The sequence below is a fragment of the Aptenodytes patagonicus genome, chromosome 14 (genome assembly GCF_965638725.1).
Source record: "Aptenodytes patagonicus chromosome 14, bAptPat1.pri.cur, whole genome shotgun sequence".
Lineage (NCBI taxonomy): Eukaryota > Metazoa > Chordata > Aves > Sphenisciformes > Spheniscidae > Aptenodytes > Aptenodytes patagonicus.
Window position 1 is genome coordinate 2,800,060 of NC_134962.1, and position 15,400 is coordinate 2,815,459.

Here is a 15,400-nt window from a genome sequence, read left to right on the forward strand (position 1 = left end):
CCAGTTCCACGAAGAGCTGTGCTGGCATGGCACAGGGAGGGAGGATGAGGGAGCCTGAGCTGCTGCTGCCTCTTTGCTTGTTTTCAGAATAGAGAGAGACCTAGTCTTTGGAGATGCTAATTTACCCCTTTTCACAGTCAGTGAGTGCTTATAGCAATGAAAGGAAAACAAACAGTCAAACATCTTCAAGGTCTAGTGCATAAATGTACCAACGCAGCTGCAGTCTGCATCGCAGTGGCTGCACTCCACAGAGGGGGACAGGTTATGGTTTGTGGTGCAGACAGGCTGGGCTCATGGAGGTGGCCTGAACCCTCTCCAGCGCCTTTTCGCATTTCGAGTGCACCAATAAAATGATCATGAAGGTGGGATGATTTCTGACCATGGGCATTGCTGGGTCAGGGGCATCATATCACCAGACTGCAGCCGTGCCCACGATGGCTGTTCAGAGCTCCCACTACAACCTTCTCCCCCTCCTTCTCCCAAGCCCATGAGCATCAATAGCAACAGAGCAGGTGGGAGGCTTGACTGTGCATGCACATTTTTAGCAATAAAACTACATGCACTTTCCAAGCTAGGCTGGAGAGTCAGCAGCAGCTCAAGTCTCTGCTCACGTCTCCCAGTGAACGTGGGCTCGGGCAGCAGCAGAGCAATGGCCAAAGCAGACCAGGGGTGGGGACCCACAGAGGAGAGGTTTAAGTACAGATTTAAGAGCCAAATGTTTAAGGTGGCATATTGGGAAATTCAGTAGGGGCAGGCATAGGCTGTACTTTGTTCACAGCAAAGGGCCCATCTCAAATCTTCACCTTTTCTGCAAAAAGTTATTGCCAGTGCACACAGTGTGAACGGCAGCGTCTCAAGGGGAGCGTGGCACAGTGACAGCAACGGAGCAGGACTGCCTGGCAAGGCCATGAAACTGCAGTGCAGCCCCTGACAGAACTGCCCTGCCACGCAGGAAGAGGAGGAAAGTGCCACACACATCTGCTCCATCAGCACATCAAAAGCATCGGGTGTGATTAGGAGCGCTAAGGATGTGGTTGTGCCCCTGAAGAGTCAGCGCCACTGGGGGATCACAGGGTTTGGCAGGACAAGATGAGAAGTGACAGCTGAAACCGGTTACAAAGACGTTACTGGCATTTGGGAAGAAGCTCGGATAATGCAGGTCACTGGCATCCTCTGTTTGGCTAACAGCATAACATTTTTCAGACAGTGGCAACTCCATTTCTTCTCACGTGGCATTAATAGTTCCCCAGTTTAAAGTTCAAATAAAGTCTTGCCTTCTGCTTCTGATGTGCCTCCTTGTAAAATCTAAGGGGAGAAAATAGGAATCAACACCTACTGCTCTTTCTTAGACAGGTTATTCCATCTTGGAGGTTGTTAAGGGGGATGCTATCCCATAGGATTCAATGATCAACAACTGGAATAAAACTGGGACATGAACCACACTATAACTGTAGAATAATGAATAATTCTGTTCTTCCAAACCCATGAAACACAAAGAGAGAGTTTTTTAGCATATGAAAGACTCCAGGAAAATGTATGCAGCCAGGCCGTTAACATTTGCAATGTTCCCAGCTCAGAACTATTCCTGGGACTTGACTGAACAAGCTGACATCAGAAGAAGAATGAGGAAGCAAGACTAGGATACAGCAGGAGCTCTAAAACTGCCTTGGAAGAGACCCAGAGCAAAGTAACTGGTTTTCAGGATCTGGGAGTGCAAAAGTAAGCTCAGAGACCCCAAAGGCATCACAAAAAGCAGACACAGATGCTGATCTTTTCTGTTTTACTTGTGGAGGAGAGATCGTATCCTCATCATAGTATTTCATGCTTTCCCATCAGTACGGCTCTATTGGCCATGAATGAAGAAGATGAAAAGGATAGAAACCTAACTGTAATAACCTCAGTTACCATCATTTTTCTGTTTTTCCCTACATCCTCTTTCTTCTGGTTCCCTAACGCTCGCTCTTTCTGGGTCATCTTCCCAGCCATAGGGCACACAGGGTATTTTATCTGCAGCTGGCTGGTAGGATGATCTATGTAATCCCCGTTGCCCCAGCTGTTTTCAGGACTGTTTTCCACCATATCATCTCATTCTCCAGTGAGCTAATCCTCATAGCGTGTATCACCTCCCTTTTGGATAAGTTCCTCTTTAGACATTTATCAAGAAACTGCACTTGAGGAAATCCTCTTGTGTAGAGACAGATAGGCAGAAAGATGCATGTGAGAGATGTAAAATTCACATATAGTGCTTAGGAAAATCCCCCTATAACAGCCCCACCTGCCTTGATAGCCCCTATGGGCTCTCCCCCGCTGCACATCTTTCATCCTAAGCCTTTTTTGTTTCCAGCCCTTTAAATCTGGTCAAGCCAAGCTGCTGAGCCCTGGAGAAAGCCTTTTCAGAGCTGCTTGTTAGCAGTGTTGCTGGTTAGTCCTCTGTGCTTATTGTATCTTACCCCTGAGACCAATTTAATACCTTAAAATGATGCCTGTAGCAAAAAAAAAAAAAATCTGTCTCTGAAAGGTCCTCAACCTCTGCCAGAATCTAGCTGCACGAGCTAGGTCAAACTCTGCAGCAGGGCTAAAAATCCAAATTTATCGCAATTTAAGGACTGGAGGATAGAAGCTTTAAAGAAACTGGAGATACGATGTCACACTACACACCGTGTGAAAAAGAAAGTCTCTATGACACAGATTACTTAAGGGCAGTAATAAGAATGAGCAAATCAGGACAAGGGATTTTCATAAGGACTGAACAGAAGGGGAGGTCAACAGGCATTACTCTGCAAAGGTGAAGAAATGGGAGGAACTTGTGAGATTTCACAAGGACATGTTAAATTTTTGCACTGAGGTTAATTCAGGTTTATCCAGAAAACAGGTTTAAATCCAGAAAACCTAATATCCAAACTTTTATTTGTAGCAATTAAAGCTTGGAGAACAGAGTCCCTACTAAGGAAAGATCTGCAAGAGAATTTTTTAAACCGCATTGCTAAGGAATAACACTGTTCTTAACTACAGTTTGCATTAAAAGTGATAAATTGGGCCAGAAAAGTACAAAGCATGCTAAAGAACAGCACAAGAGGGAAAACAACAGGTTGTGCTCCAGCAAAGAGCGTGGGACATCAATATTCACAAATGGCTGGTTTCTGTACTCACTGACAGAAGAGGGAACTGCAGTTTGGGCTGGGCAGGGTCTCCTGAGCCTCCCTGCACCTCCACCTTGAGGGCTGTTGTGTTTCTCCAACCACTGAAATCTTTTCTTTTTGCTGTTTAATTGCATGCAACGTTCATTGCTGGATTAGGACACCCTCAGTGCCTAAAATCTCTCAGCAGAAATGCTCCTAGGCTTCAAGGAATTGGGTTACAAAGCACTTGCACATATGCTCTGTGATACTAGGTGGACTAAATATCTATAATTTCAAGTAAAGAAAACCACTTGTGGGACAAAGTTTAGGAACATAAATGGACAAGTTGTTTGTCTCCTAATCAGTAGCCCTTCTGGGACCCAATTTTGTTGAAGTCTGGCCCTTCATGTTGTATCTGAAATAATCAGACGAAAGCAAATGTCACTTGAAATTCTACCAAATAGATTAAATCCCAAGGCAGGCAGTAAAACGATGTTAGTAACTTTCAAAAACAGTCGATAAAGAAAAATAAAGGAGCTCTGTGTCAACTCACCTGCAGTTACTAGATTTGAAGAGACAGAACAGCAAGTTCAGAACTTGGAATTTGACTGCGCTAATTTAAATCAGAAAGGAAGCAGAATTACCTGCGAAATGCAGATGTTCCACACTGAAATGCTTACCTTCCCCAGTCTGTGAGCATTTCATGGGAACAATTTAGGTTCTGCTGTGCAGGGTACCCCTTTTACCTCCTTGCTTTTCCCGCCCACTGCTTTGCATCATTTGTGACTGCCAGCTGTCACAAGTATTGGGTTTTATATCCAGTGCTAAATGCAGAGCCATTCTGAATGCAACTTAATGCAGGTTTGGTAGGTTTATTTTCAGAATGCCTTCATGTTTCAGAGAATAGGGAAAACACAGATCAAAAGCTCTTTGACCTGTGTAAACAGAAACATCTACAACTCCACAACAGGTACGCAGGGTCCCTGTCCCAACGAATGCATCTCTTCCAAACACCATGTTCCAAATGTGCTGTATACTTCAGCTCCTCTGACCTCTCCTTTTTCTTCTGGCTGGAGCTTTGTCTGCGGCAACACTTCATCTAAGCTAGAAAGATTTCTATTTTATATGTCAAGGCAACTCTGGAAAGCTCCAAAGTGAACAGAAATGTTATTTCTATCAGTGTGGTATTTCTATGCATTTTCCTACATTTTCCAAAGGGAATGTATGTCATACTGAAAACATTAATTCTTGGGAGTTTCTAGAGAATGAACATACGTTAAGCCAAGGACTACTTTAAATACTTACAGGATGCAGTAATCATATTTTTACGTGACTTTTGTTGTAGGATGACTCCCATACAAGTCTGAGATGTTCAAATGTTCCTTTAGCAAAAATTTTTAGTTCTAGAGGATTTTTTCCATAAAGACAAGAGGAAATAATATTTGGATTCCATGTCTAAACAACCTAATTTTCTTAAGGTAGACCTCTTTGGTATTTATGTGACAATCTAGTTTCTAAATGTGGATGCACGTGCTGTTAAGTTTTCAAAAGTTGGCTATAGGCATATGAATACCCAGCTACCAGTCTGCCTGTAGCTGCAGAAACTGCACATCCAAACTAAGTGCACAGGAATATGCATGATGCTCCATTTTTTGCCTCTTCACATCTTTGAAAAAAATCTGTGCTGGTACTTTTTGCTTCATTCCACTTTTGCAAAAAATGAAATATTTTGGTGCTCCAGGTTTAAACCACAGTTCAGACACAATTGATTCTGAAGCAGGGGCAGTTTACAAGGAGTGTAACCGAGCACAGCCTAAAACAGTGCTTGCAAAGGAGGAGGTACATTTTTATCAGTGTCTGTACAGTTTGTTGTGGATACATATTAGACTACGGCTCACTCAAGGAAAGGGGTGTAACATGACAATTACCTCCATGTCATATATATAAAACTCAGACTCGGAGCTATTCAATATTCTACCTGATAAAACGTAACGTAGCTCCTCAGACTGCAGGAGGCAGAGATGGAAAAGCCAGTAGGTTAATCTCCAGCTCCTCTCGGTACACAGCTGTGCTCTGTCTGATCTAAGGCTTTGCTTGACAGTTACCAAGCCCCAGAGAACGAGGCTAAACGGTGGGGTTTGTCACATCACGGGAAGGTTACCACGCTGTCTGCGGTGCCTGTGTACATAACACCCCTGCAAGGAAGCCATCAGCGTTCTGCCAAAAGCAGAAACAGTCAAAATGGTGCTAGACTTTGTTACCTTGTCAACCAACAGAAAATGCAGTTTTGACCCAGTGGATTTGCATCTTTGGGCATGAGGTGCAAGTGACAAAAATAAACCACAAGCAGACAAATGGGCAAAAATTATCTGTTATTTCTGAGCATTTCAATACATTATTTCTTTTTCTTACAAGTCTGTCAGCCTGCACCTCTGACCGTGTCTTTGTCTTCCTGTGGGACATGCAATGCGAGTTTGAACACTGCAGTTGTCCAGTGCTGAAAAACAGACGGATGACTCACCTGAACACAGGCTGGTTTGGCGGCTTTAGTGTTTGATTGACTTGTCCATATAGAAATGATGGGACATTAAAAAAAAAAACAAACCACAAACAACACATTTGGTGTTCAGGTTGCTGCTTCTCTTGGAGCGTGTGGAGCTTTCACCCAGAGATTTCCAGGGCAAAGCAATGTCTTCAGCTGCCTCCACACCAGCCATCAGGGGATAAAATCTGTGTGTGGAAAGGAGATGAGGCCACTGAGCAAACGAATAAATCAGTCTCAAGTACTGAGAAGGAATGGTGTAGAATTAATTCTTTCCCCTTGTAAATCTTTTGTTTGGTGCCAGTGATTTTCTTCATTTCCCAGGACTTTGTACAACTGAGCCTCCATGAAATGTATGTGTAGGAACTGAGATATTGTTCCTCTTTACACACCATGGAAACGTTGCCGGGGACATTAAGAACTGAAGATACACCCATGATCACTCCACCTGCTCAACTACTGCTGCAGTTATGTGTTAGTCTATGAAGGATGGCTGAGGAGCAGTCAACTGAACTGGCTTTTATCCATATGAATTGCACGTGAATCATCCTGATTGCTTTGCAAAGGAGGCTCTTGCAAGACTGACAGTGCCTAAAGGATGAACAGAGGTCTCTGCCTAGCTTAAAAGAAGTAACCAGAGAGACCAGTTCTAAAATCACAACTTTTGCACTGAGATAGTCAGGACTTACCTCTTCTACCTGCCCCATAACATCCAGAGATATCACAGCCCCCTGGATATCCAGACTGCCCAGGCTGCCCTCTGACACCGGGAAAACCTTGAGGACCAGCATTCCCAGGGTAACCCTTTGGACCTGGTTTCCCCAGCACAACTTCTCCTGGTGGGCCTGAAGAAGGAGAAGCACTGTAAGCTGTAGCACATCTACTTTAGCTGCTTCAGTGTACTACCTCTTCTATATTTTCTCCATCTTACATGGTGGTTAATTTTCTGAGTATCGTTTCCTCATTTTGGTGGAAAAATAGGACTTGGCAGTTGGAAAACCTCTTCTGAATCCCAGTAACTAGAGGGCTTATTCTTGACCTTAAGGGTGCCCAGATTGGCTAAAAGTAGAGCCTGATTATGAGAATCCAAAGTCCACCTACGTGTCAATGCAGAAAATCACCCTAACCCCAGGATCCATCCCAGAGTCATTGTTTTTTGTGTCTTTACATCTCAACTATAAAAATTTAAACACAGAAGAATATGTTTGACCACACTCTCTTGACAGTGCCTGGTTTGTTACGTCAGTGGCAAACCTCCCACTGATTCCACGTAACAGGGATCAGGATGGAGGAGTACACCAAATCCTAACAGATTACTCAAAAACCCTTGTGTTTCATGAGCTGAATTTTCAGCATTTCTATCCCCTGAGCATCTGGTCTTGCATGCAGAAAGGCAGCGAAACTAAAACTCCCTGGATATGTCTCAGGTCCTTAAAATACATCATTACCTGGGAATGGGTACCAGGGGGAGGAGGCTGCCTGGAGCAATCTCTAACATCTTAGCAGAGAGGAACCATCCGGGATGCTGCCGACAGTGCTGCAGTGGGAAGGTCAGTCTGCCCCACCACAGTGGTCCTAAGGCTGAACGATGCTTTGAATCTGGCAGCTGCTCAGCTCTGGATGGCCTCACTGGGTCAATACAAAGAGGTTGTATTCACTCTACCTGTTCTGCCTCTGGGTCCTTGGATCCCTTCCTCACTGGCTCCAGGCATCCCTTTTTCTCCCTTGGGCCCTGGGGCACCTAATCACAAGGAAGAGATAAGTGTCACTTCACTAAATTTTGAATTTCACCCTGAATTAATGCTCCCACCAGGCCGCTCTTAGATGTTGAAGTGAAGTAGAGTCGCAGCACTTGGCAACACAGAGAAATATCCATTTCCTTTAATTCTGTCTGGGTACCTATTCTCTTTTCCAGAGTGGCCAGTTGCCCATGACCAACAGGGCTCCAACCAGCATCGATTTGCAGCCTGATATGGGTGAAAATGGGGATTTTTCACAGAGAAATTCATAGCGCTGGTGTTGGCGCACTGGCCCGAGTGTGAGGTCCACTCCCACGCTCTTCACATGGATCAGACAAATCACAAAGGTGAACCGTCTCTTCGACCAGGTGCTAGTAAGTCAGGCTTGCTGGTTTTGCATGAAATTGCTCACAAAACCAGTACATCTGAGTGAAACAGGTGCATTTTGACAAAATACCATTTTTCATATTTTTAAGATGAAAATATTTTGATCAGCCATGTCCTTAAGATTGTTTTTCAGTGAGTTCTTCATCTGTCTTCTCCCATCTCCTCGCTTGACAGGCTGGAAACATCTGCAGGTTGTTACTTTCCTTTTCTCTTAAGTGACATTTTTATAAGCTCTGCAGATACCAGCTAAGACTGAACAGTGCCAGAGCAAGGAGTTAAACAGAAGGTCTCTAGTTACTTAGAGGTGTTAGGACACTGCTGAAACCAACGTTTTTCATTTTATTTTGACAGACAATTACTTGAGCCACTGACAAACGTCTGCAAATCCAAGCAAAACATATTCCCACCATTCACTCACTCATGTGCAATAACTGATGCCACTTTCTGAGATTACATTGATCTATTTCTTTAGCCATGTGTGAGGCTTTTGTTATTGGAACTACTGCTCCAGAAACCTACTTCCACTTTCAGTATTACTTCAGTTGCCTCATGCCCGCCTTCAGTGTTTTCCAAGACTTGCCATTTCTGCCCAGAGGTGATCCGTTCCACCACCTCTCCTCCACGTTCATCCAAATGGCTGTTTCTTTTGCCTTTCTGTAGGAAAAGCCTCCTGCCCTCTAAAATCAAACTGTCCATCCTTCAAAATCTACAAACTGGCCTTCCTCTCAAAGCAGAGCTTGCAGAAAGAGTGGCCTGTATCTGTTTTCTCTCTACTCTTTGAGCTATCTAACTTGGGTTACTCTTCCTAGAAGAGAGAAGTCCAAAAGGAAAATAGTAATCAGACGAGATAATATCATGGGTTATCTTTACAGTACTGCCTGAGGCACTAAAATGTTTAGTTAAAGTATCAAAGATACAGTCAAAAATGCTTACGAACGCTTCTGTCCATACCTCTTTCTCCAGGATACCCATCTTTGCCAGGCTGTCCAGGGATGCCATTTTCTCCTCTTTCTCCGTTGCTCCCAGGGGGACCTGGAGGACCTGGTGGTCCTGGTTCTCCTGGTTTTAACCTTTCTTCCCAAACAGGAACTGGCTTCCTTGCATGTTCGTGAATGAATGAGTCAAATTTCAACACATGAGCTAAGAAGGGAAGTCAGAAAATGAATGTTTCCTTGGCTGGGAAATTCAGAAAAGAGACAAAACCAGAGGATGTTGTCTAAAAAGGTACTTAAACTATCAGCTAGTGCTAAAAGACTGTCAGTCCAAACTGAGAAAGCCAGAAGCTGAAGCGGAAAAGGGGCAGCTGAGTCATGACTTTGCTGCCTGACCTTGGGCAAACCTCTGCTTCTCTTCGTGCACCACAGCACAGAAGCTTTACCAAAAATGCCTCGTCTCAAGAGGAATCAGCACAAACCACCAAAAGAATAATTTCTTTCAAATTAGTTTCAAGCTTTTCCATTTGAGAAATAAAGGACTCTTTGCAAAGTGCCAAAGGGTTTTCCAAAGAAATACTTCACAGGTCTCTGTGCTAATGCCACCCAGTAAAACCAATGCAGCACTGAGAGCCTGTGATGGGACATTTGCTCTGCGTGGTGCTCAGCACGGCACAGGGTGGAGGAGCTCCCTGGATCACCAACAGCTTCATGCTGCCTCCCCTCTGGTTTTGTTCACCACTGCTGGAGAGGCGTGAGCTGGGCTGGTTATACTCACTCTGAATCATCCGCTCACAAGCCTGGCTAACGAGCTGGTAAATTGTGGCCAAGGACTGTGGTTCCCCCTAAAGTGAAACATTTTTTTTTTAATTAAAAAAAAAAGGGAAGTATTAATATCTTTTAAAAAGAATCAATATCATAATGTATGATAGCTTTCTGCCCATTCTTTTTGGCAGCTTGAGTTTCAGAGATATTAATTACTGTGAAATGCAGCTTTATTTATTTATCACAAAGCTCTGAAGCCATAAAATTGAAATTGGGAAACATCAATAATTGCTTTTCTCCTGCACATCAAAAAGCCCAGACCGAATCTCAATAATTACCGAAGCTACCAAAAAAGGGAGAGTAAATTTCACTCTCAAATTTTTATCAAAAAAGATGCTAAATCTCTAACTCAATGTTCTGTGATATGTAAAACATTTAATATGATCAGATATTACAACGTCCTATCTTTGTCTAGATCTTTTATGAATATTGATTCTTACCGTTACTGTATTCTGAATAAATCATATCTGAGGGGTTCTTTAGAAAGTTTTAGTAAAGTAGGGAGAAGCAATAAAATAAACACTGACTCTATCTGTGAAAATTCATAGCTAACACACTGCATACTTCCAAAAACATTTATAAAATATACATCTCTGGCTGGATCACTGTGCAGATTACCCAGACTTAAACAAAAGCTTGGCACAACACCCAAGGGAGGGAGAAAGGAAAGCTCCACTGCAAAAAAAACGTACAGAAAAGGAAAAGCTGGTGGGAAAGGAAGGAGAATGGTGTTAAAAATTGTAATACTGAAGCATTAACTTGAGACAAAAGCAGTCCGTCAAAAGCAGCTCACTCCCGTCTGAAGCCTAATTCACATAAGTCAATCTCGGCAATGAGACTCAGACTCCTAGAAAGACACAGGGTTTCTTTTTAACCAGAAGTCAGGATAGGAAAAATTTCTTCTCACAATAAAATAACCTTCAAAGACAGTGCAGATCTCCTGACATCAAACGCGCTGTGCTGGGACGTGCCAGAGGATTATTACAAATGAGTCCCCTCTATGCAACACATTAAAAAAGAGCAACTCAGTCAAGTCAAGTGTTTTTGTTTTTTCCTTCTCAGCAAAGAATGGATTTTCAGTTGGCATTTCTTCTTCATTACTACAGTCGATACTAGCGAGCTCCTGACTGCTGCAGGATTATTTATATCCCACCAGCATAGCCAGTGCAGGTGAAAGCAAAGGCAACAAGCTATAGGTACGTGAAGTTATTCGACACTAGGAAGGTTTATATACATAAGCATAGCCTGCAAAGCACGTTACCACATCCACTCTTTTGAGTGTAGGATACAGGGACAGTGTTGCTGCCTAGCACCACAAAAACTCACTTTCTCTCCTCTTTCTCCTTTTGGACCCGGCAGCCCCTAAAAGGAGAGAAAAGAAAAAATAAAAGTCTAGGGAAAGGAAGAGCAGAAGAAAACAAAAAATCAATGGGGATGTGGGTTACATCAGTGGGACACTGAACACAAAGTTTGTTTCCCACACTCTCGTCGTTTCCTTGACCTCGTGACAGTGACTAGAAGAGCTTCAAGCTCATAGGAATATTTTGGTTTCTTTAAGAAAAAGAGTAATAAAGCTGCAGCTGGAGCAGTGGCATAAAGCACCATCAGCAGGGATGCAGAAATTCCTCAGATGATACATTCTTAGAACAGATTTCCCAACATAGCAGGTGGCTTTTAACATCTGAGAAGAAGAAATAACTGCGACATCTAGACCTGCGGTTGCCCCTACAAGCCCAACGCTGGCTGCTCCAGCTCAGGACTGACTCTCTCACTTTATTCTAGAATCTTACACCAGAAATTTGTTTGGATGTTGGATTTTGTGTAGGTTGTGAATCTACAAAGAGCAAAGGGAGGTGGGATTTGTTAAATGCTTTATCAACAGTTAGGTAGCCTGGGCTTTGCATATCGAGGCATCTCCTTAAGAAGGATGAGTGTGAACTAAAACTATTCTTTAGACTCTGAGGGAGAGCTGCTGTGGGAACAGCTTGTTTCCACTCAATTATTTCCTGTCTTGGCGCTTTGAGACCCAAAAGCAGAAACTTACTGTTGGCCCAACGTCACCCGGAGGTCCCTTCTCTCCACTGCTGCCTTGGGAGCCTGTCACTCCTTGGAAACCCTGCAGACATTAGTTACAAGACAAAGATAAAAGTCCAGTTACTTCCTAACTACCTTCTTTTTCTGTTCAAGGTTGACATCTCCCTGCAGTTCCAGGGGCACCAGCAGTTTGAGTTTAGAGGACTCTAGCAAGAGCATTGTAGCCTTAAGGTTTATGTCAGTACCTCATCCAGCCATGAGTCCAATGTTAAGAGTATATCGTGTATGAGTCATGTTCACATCATTTCCTATTACTGTCTCATCACAGTCAAGCCACCGAAGCAGAGTTTTGCCAACAAACTGCAATGTTTTTTCCCCTAAAGGCTTTTGTTCCTTCATTATATATTCAGATTTAGACATAGCCTAGAGCATAACCCTTTTCTTCAGCCTCCTAATACGATGCTGTTGTTTTCCTTTTCCTTTAAGACCTGTGTTTGCCTCTAATACTTTACAACAGTAACAGCAGCTTAGAGAGTGGGAAATGCCTTCTTTGGTCATCTCCTCTTTGTGAAGTTTCTGTGCCCTTTGGAGCCGTAAAGGGAAGAAAAAAATAAGCCAAAACCAAGCAGTAGAAATACTTTCTTTTATAATTTTCCACCTATTACGTTCAAGCTCAATAGAGATTAGCAACTCTTCCGACCAGTGAAAATGAAAGAAGTCTTCAAGGCAGCACCAGAACAGCTTTCAGAGCCTGCTCTGAAGGCTACACTGCTTTCCTCGTATTTAGAAAGCTGAGGTTCAACCCTGCCGGCTCCACATCTTCCCAGGATGAGCAAGTCAAAGTTATGAGCTGAATTCAACCTTAGTTCCCATAAATACCTGACTTCACCAGAACCGCCGTGGGGTCTAATGCAAAGACAGCAGTGAGCAATCTCCATCTTAAACTATTCAGGACTGCCAAATTCCTTATAGTTCAGCAGTGAGAATCAGTAACTATCAGGTCCACCACCCACCATCTAAAACCAAATTTGGCTCAGTTTCCCATGTAAAGTGAAGTGTACCTGTTTCACAGAACTTGGAAGGGCTGTGGTGCCTTCAAATTAGCAGATGGATGTAAATCAACAGAACTTAAGGTTCTGGGCACAACAGAATGCAAATACATCTATCTACATACGGCCCTGGCAGCAGATATTGGAAATGGTGGGGGGGGGAACCTTTCACACCTGCCTGCATCCTCCAGCTCCTGCTGATTTCAGTCTAACAAGCCCATATACCTCAAACTCAACCAAGAGTTGAATAACAGTAGCACCAGGAAAGCAAAGATAGCAAAACAAGCATCTCCTTGCTGGGTCAGAGCTTCCCCAGAACTTGCCAGAAGACACCAAGGTTTTTCTTCTTACACTGACAGTGGCAGGGAAAGTGGACATCTGCACAATGTGCCAGGTATTCCCCGTGATACCCCAAGAAGGGGGTTTGCCCTGACACCTCTGGGTGGCAGCTAGTCAGCAGAAACCACTGAGGAACCACTGCTGAGGAAGAGATTCCGATATGCATCACTCATGGTGAGTACTCACCCTTGGTCCAGGAGGTCCTGGAGGCCCAGCTGTGCCTTCTAGTCCCCTCACCCCCTGCAAAGCCAAATCCAATCATTTATTAACGAGAGGATTCAAAGAGACCTAGTAAGCAGTGAGGTGTTTTTTCCATGTGCTGCTTTTAACAGGAGCTTGCTAGGAATGAGTAAAAAGTGCATCTGCCAAGCAGGCAAGAAGGGTGGCACCTGGTCAAATTTGGCCAAACCTGAGATGACCCCATTTTTTTTATTTCCCCAATCCCTCTGGCTTTGTGAAAATGCACTGAGTGCATTAAGAGAGCTGGACGTTTCGGGTCTCTGCTGGTACACTCACAGTAGCATTTTAGGCACCCATGCATGAGAACTCAGAGGTGAGGTATTTTACCTTTGCACCTTGAAGACCATCCCTGCCTGGAGCTCCCTGCACACCAGGAATGCCCTGTAAATCAGAATTGCTGGGTAAAGTCGGCATCTGATTATCATTGCCCTAATTCATCTTGTAACAGGGGACATAAGAAAGAGATGGAAGAAGAAACAGAGTTATTCATTAAACAGAGCAATCACTGTTATCCCACCTTTAATGCCATTATATCTAGCTTCCAGATAGGTTTATCTTTCTTGCACCCACTGACTCAGTTTCCCTTGGGAAAGTGATGACACTCCAAAACGAAAGACAGTTTCCAAGCAGACGACAGTAACAACTCTGTGGCTTTTCAATCTTGCTTAAAGTAGTTACTGGGATAAACGGGCAAATCTTTGAGAAAATTAGAAGGAATGGTGTCTGCCATTACCTGCATGCCAGGACTTCCAGTGTCTCCTTTCTCTCCTTTAATTCCTGGTGGTCCCTTGGATTAAAACAGAAGCACATAGTTAGGCATGCAGCAGCATCCTTTAAGGCAAACAGCATCCTGCTGCTCCACATCCACATCCCAGGTTGCTCCTGCTCTCTGTGGTGCTGCAGGGTACTTTACAGCCACAACATGTGTATGGGGATTGCTGCCATCCCAGACACGCACGCAGCAGCCTCCACTTCTACCCCTTGCCAAGCAATGATGATCATTGCAAAGAAAAATGCCTGAATATTCCACGGGGCTGTTTTCATTAAAGGCACATTAGGGAGAGTCTGGACAAAAGCAGTCTTTCGCCAGAATGACTAAGTGCAGGGCCTCATCAGCATGAAAAAAGTGATCATTATCTCTCTCGTGCAGCTGTCCAGCTGTTAGTAAGGATGATGTAAATACATAGATCACGTTTTGGGGGCTTTATTGAGACACCCATTTCTGAGACATGTTCTAACTGCAAAAAGCAAGTGACAAAAAAAGGCAGTGGAAGAAATCACATACCACAGGACCCTGAACTGTGATTCCTTGGGAACCTGGAGAGCCTTGCTGGCCACTAGGACCCTCTGGCCCTACTTGTCCAGGTGGGCCAGGTTCACCCTAAAGCCAAAGACATGAAAGCAAATATAAGGAAAGAAAGCAATTAGTGCCTGCTCTCCACACGGGTTGCACTGCACTACCTGGGTCAGCACGAACCGTCTACAGGATTCAAGATGAGGTCAGGACAGTAAAGGGATCCCTAGTAACCTCAGCTGCCTTTGCCTTTTAGGTCCAAGGTTTTGGTGCATCTTTCATGGAAGAAGACAGCAAAGCTGCAGATGGTGCTTTGCAAAGCACGATTCGCCTTTCCAAGCAGCAGGTCATTCCTGTTATTCAAGGTGGCCAGAAAGCAAAGGGAATTGTTCCTTAACCCATGGCTGAGATCTGCACCCGTTCTCATTCCTTCCCCAAAATCTTTCCCCTGTAACCATGCTGCTTTCCCAGATGTTATCCCAAAGAAGGGGACCAATGGGCTGGTCTGGCTCTGCCCTGTGTTGATCAGTGGAGCAGTGAACACTTGCACCAGGGCTTGCTCCAGGCCCCAGGGTTTGGGGATTCAGACCCAGCCATTCCTTATGCTCACCTCAGGGCTGCTCCCGAAGGCTTCGTGTGGTTCTTGCTCTGCTTTGCTCCTCACGCTGCTCTGCCCCAGAGCAGTACCAATCTGTCTGGTTTGGAGGCTTGGCAGCCAGAACACGCACAGCACAAAGACTGACCATTTTCCAGCAAGGCTGCTTTCAGAGAACATTGCTGGCCACATACGTTGCATTAATTCAGCACAATCGGGCTTTGGAAATTGAGATGATGAGCCTAACTGAGCATTTAATTAATAATAAGTGATCCCATCCTCCTCAATGTGTCAGTCCTTAAGGC

General features: G+C 44.2%; 1 protein-coding gene across 1 annotated transcript in view; it reads right to left on the bottom strand.

The window, feature by feature from the left end:
* Positions 1-5,477: 5,477 nt before the first annotated feature.
* COL20A1 (collagen type XX alpha 1 chain) overlaps positions 5,478-15,400 on the bottom strand; it is a 52,735-nt gene continuing 42,812 nt past the window's right edge. Inside the window, exons 30-40 of the mRNA XM_076352148.1 lie at positions 14,492-14,587; positions 13,940-13,993; positions 13,534-13,587; positions 13,153-13,206; positions 11,589-11,660; positions 10,871-10,906; positions 9,498-9,564; positions 8,739-8,927; positions 7,325-7,402; positions 6,351-6,506; positions 5,478-5,849 (exon numbers count right to left, since the gene is read on the bottom strand). Coding sequence (XP_076208263.1) covers positions 5,836-5,849; positions 6,351-6,506; positions 7,325-7,402; positions 8,739-8,927; positions 9,498-9,564; positions 10,871-10,906; positions 11,589-11,660; positions 13,153-13,206; positions 13,534-13,587; positions 13,940-13,993; positions 14,492-14,587 — 870 coding nt within the window. The 3' untranslated portion in view covers positions 5,478-5,835. The remainder of the gene's footprint in view (positions 5,850-6,350; positions 6,507-7,324; positions 7,403-8,738; positions 8,928-9,497; positions 9,565-10,870; positions 10,907-11,588; positions 11,661-13,152; positions 13,207-13,533; positions 13,588-13,939; positions 13,994-14,491; positions 14,588-15,400) is intronic.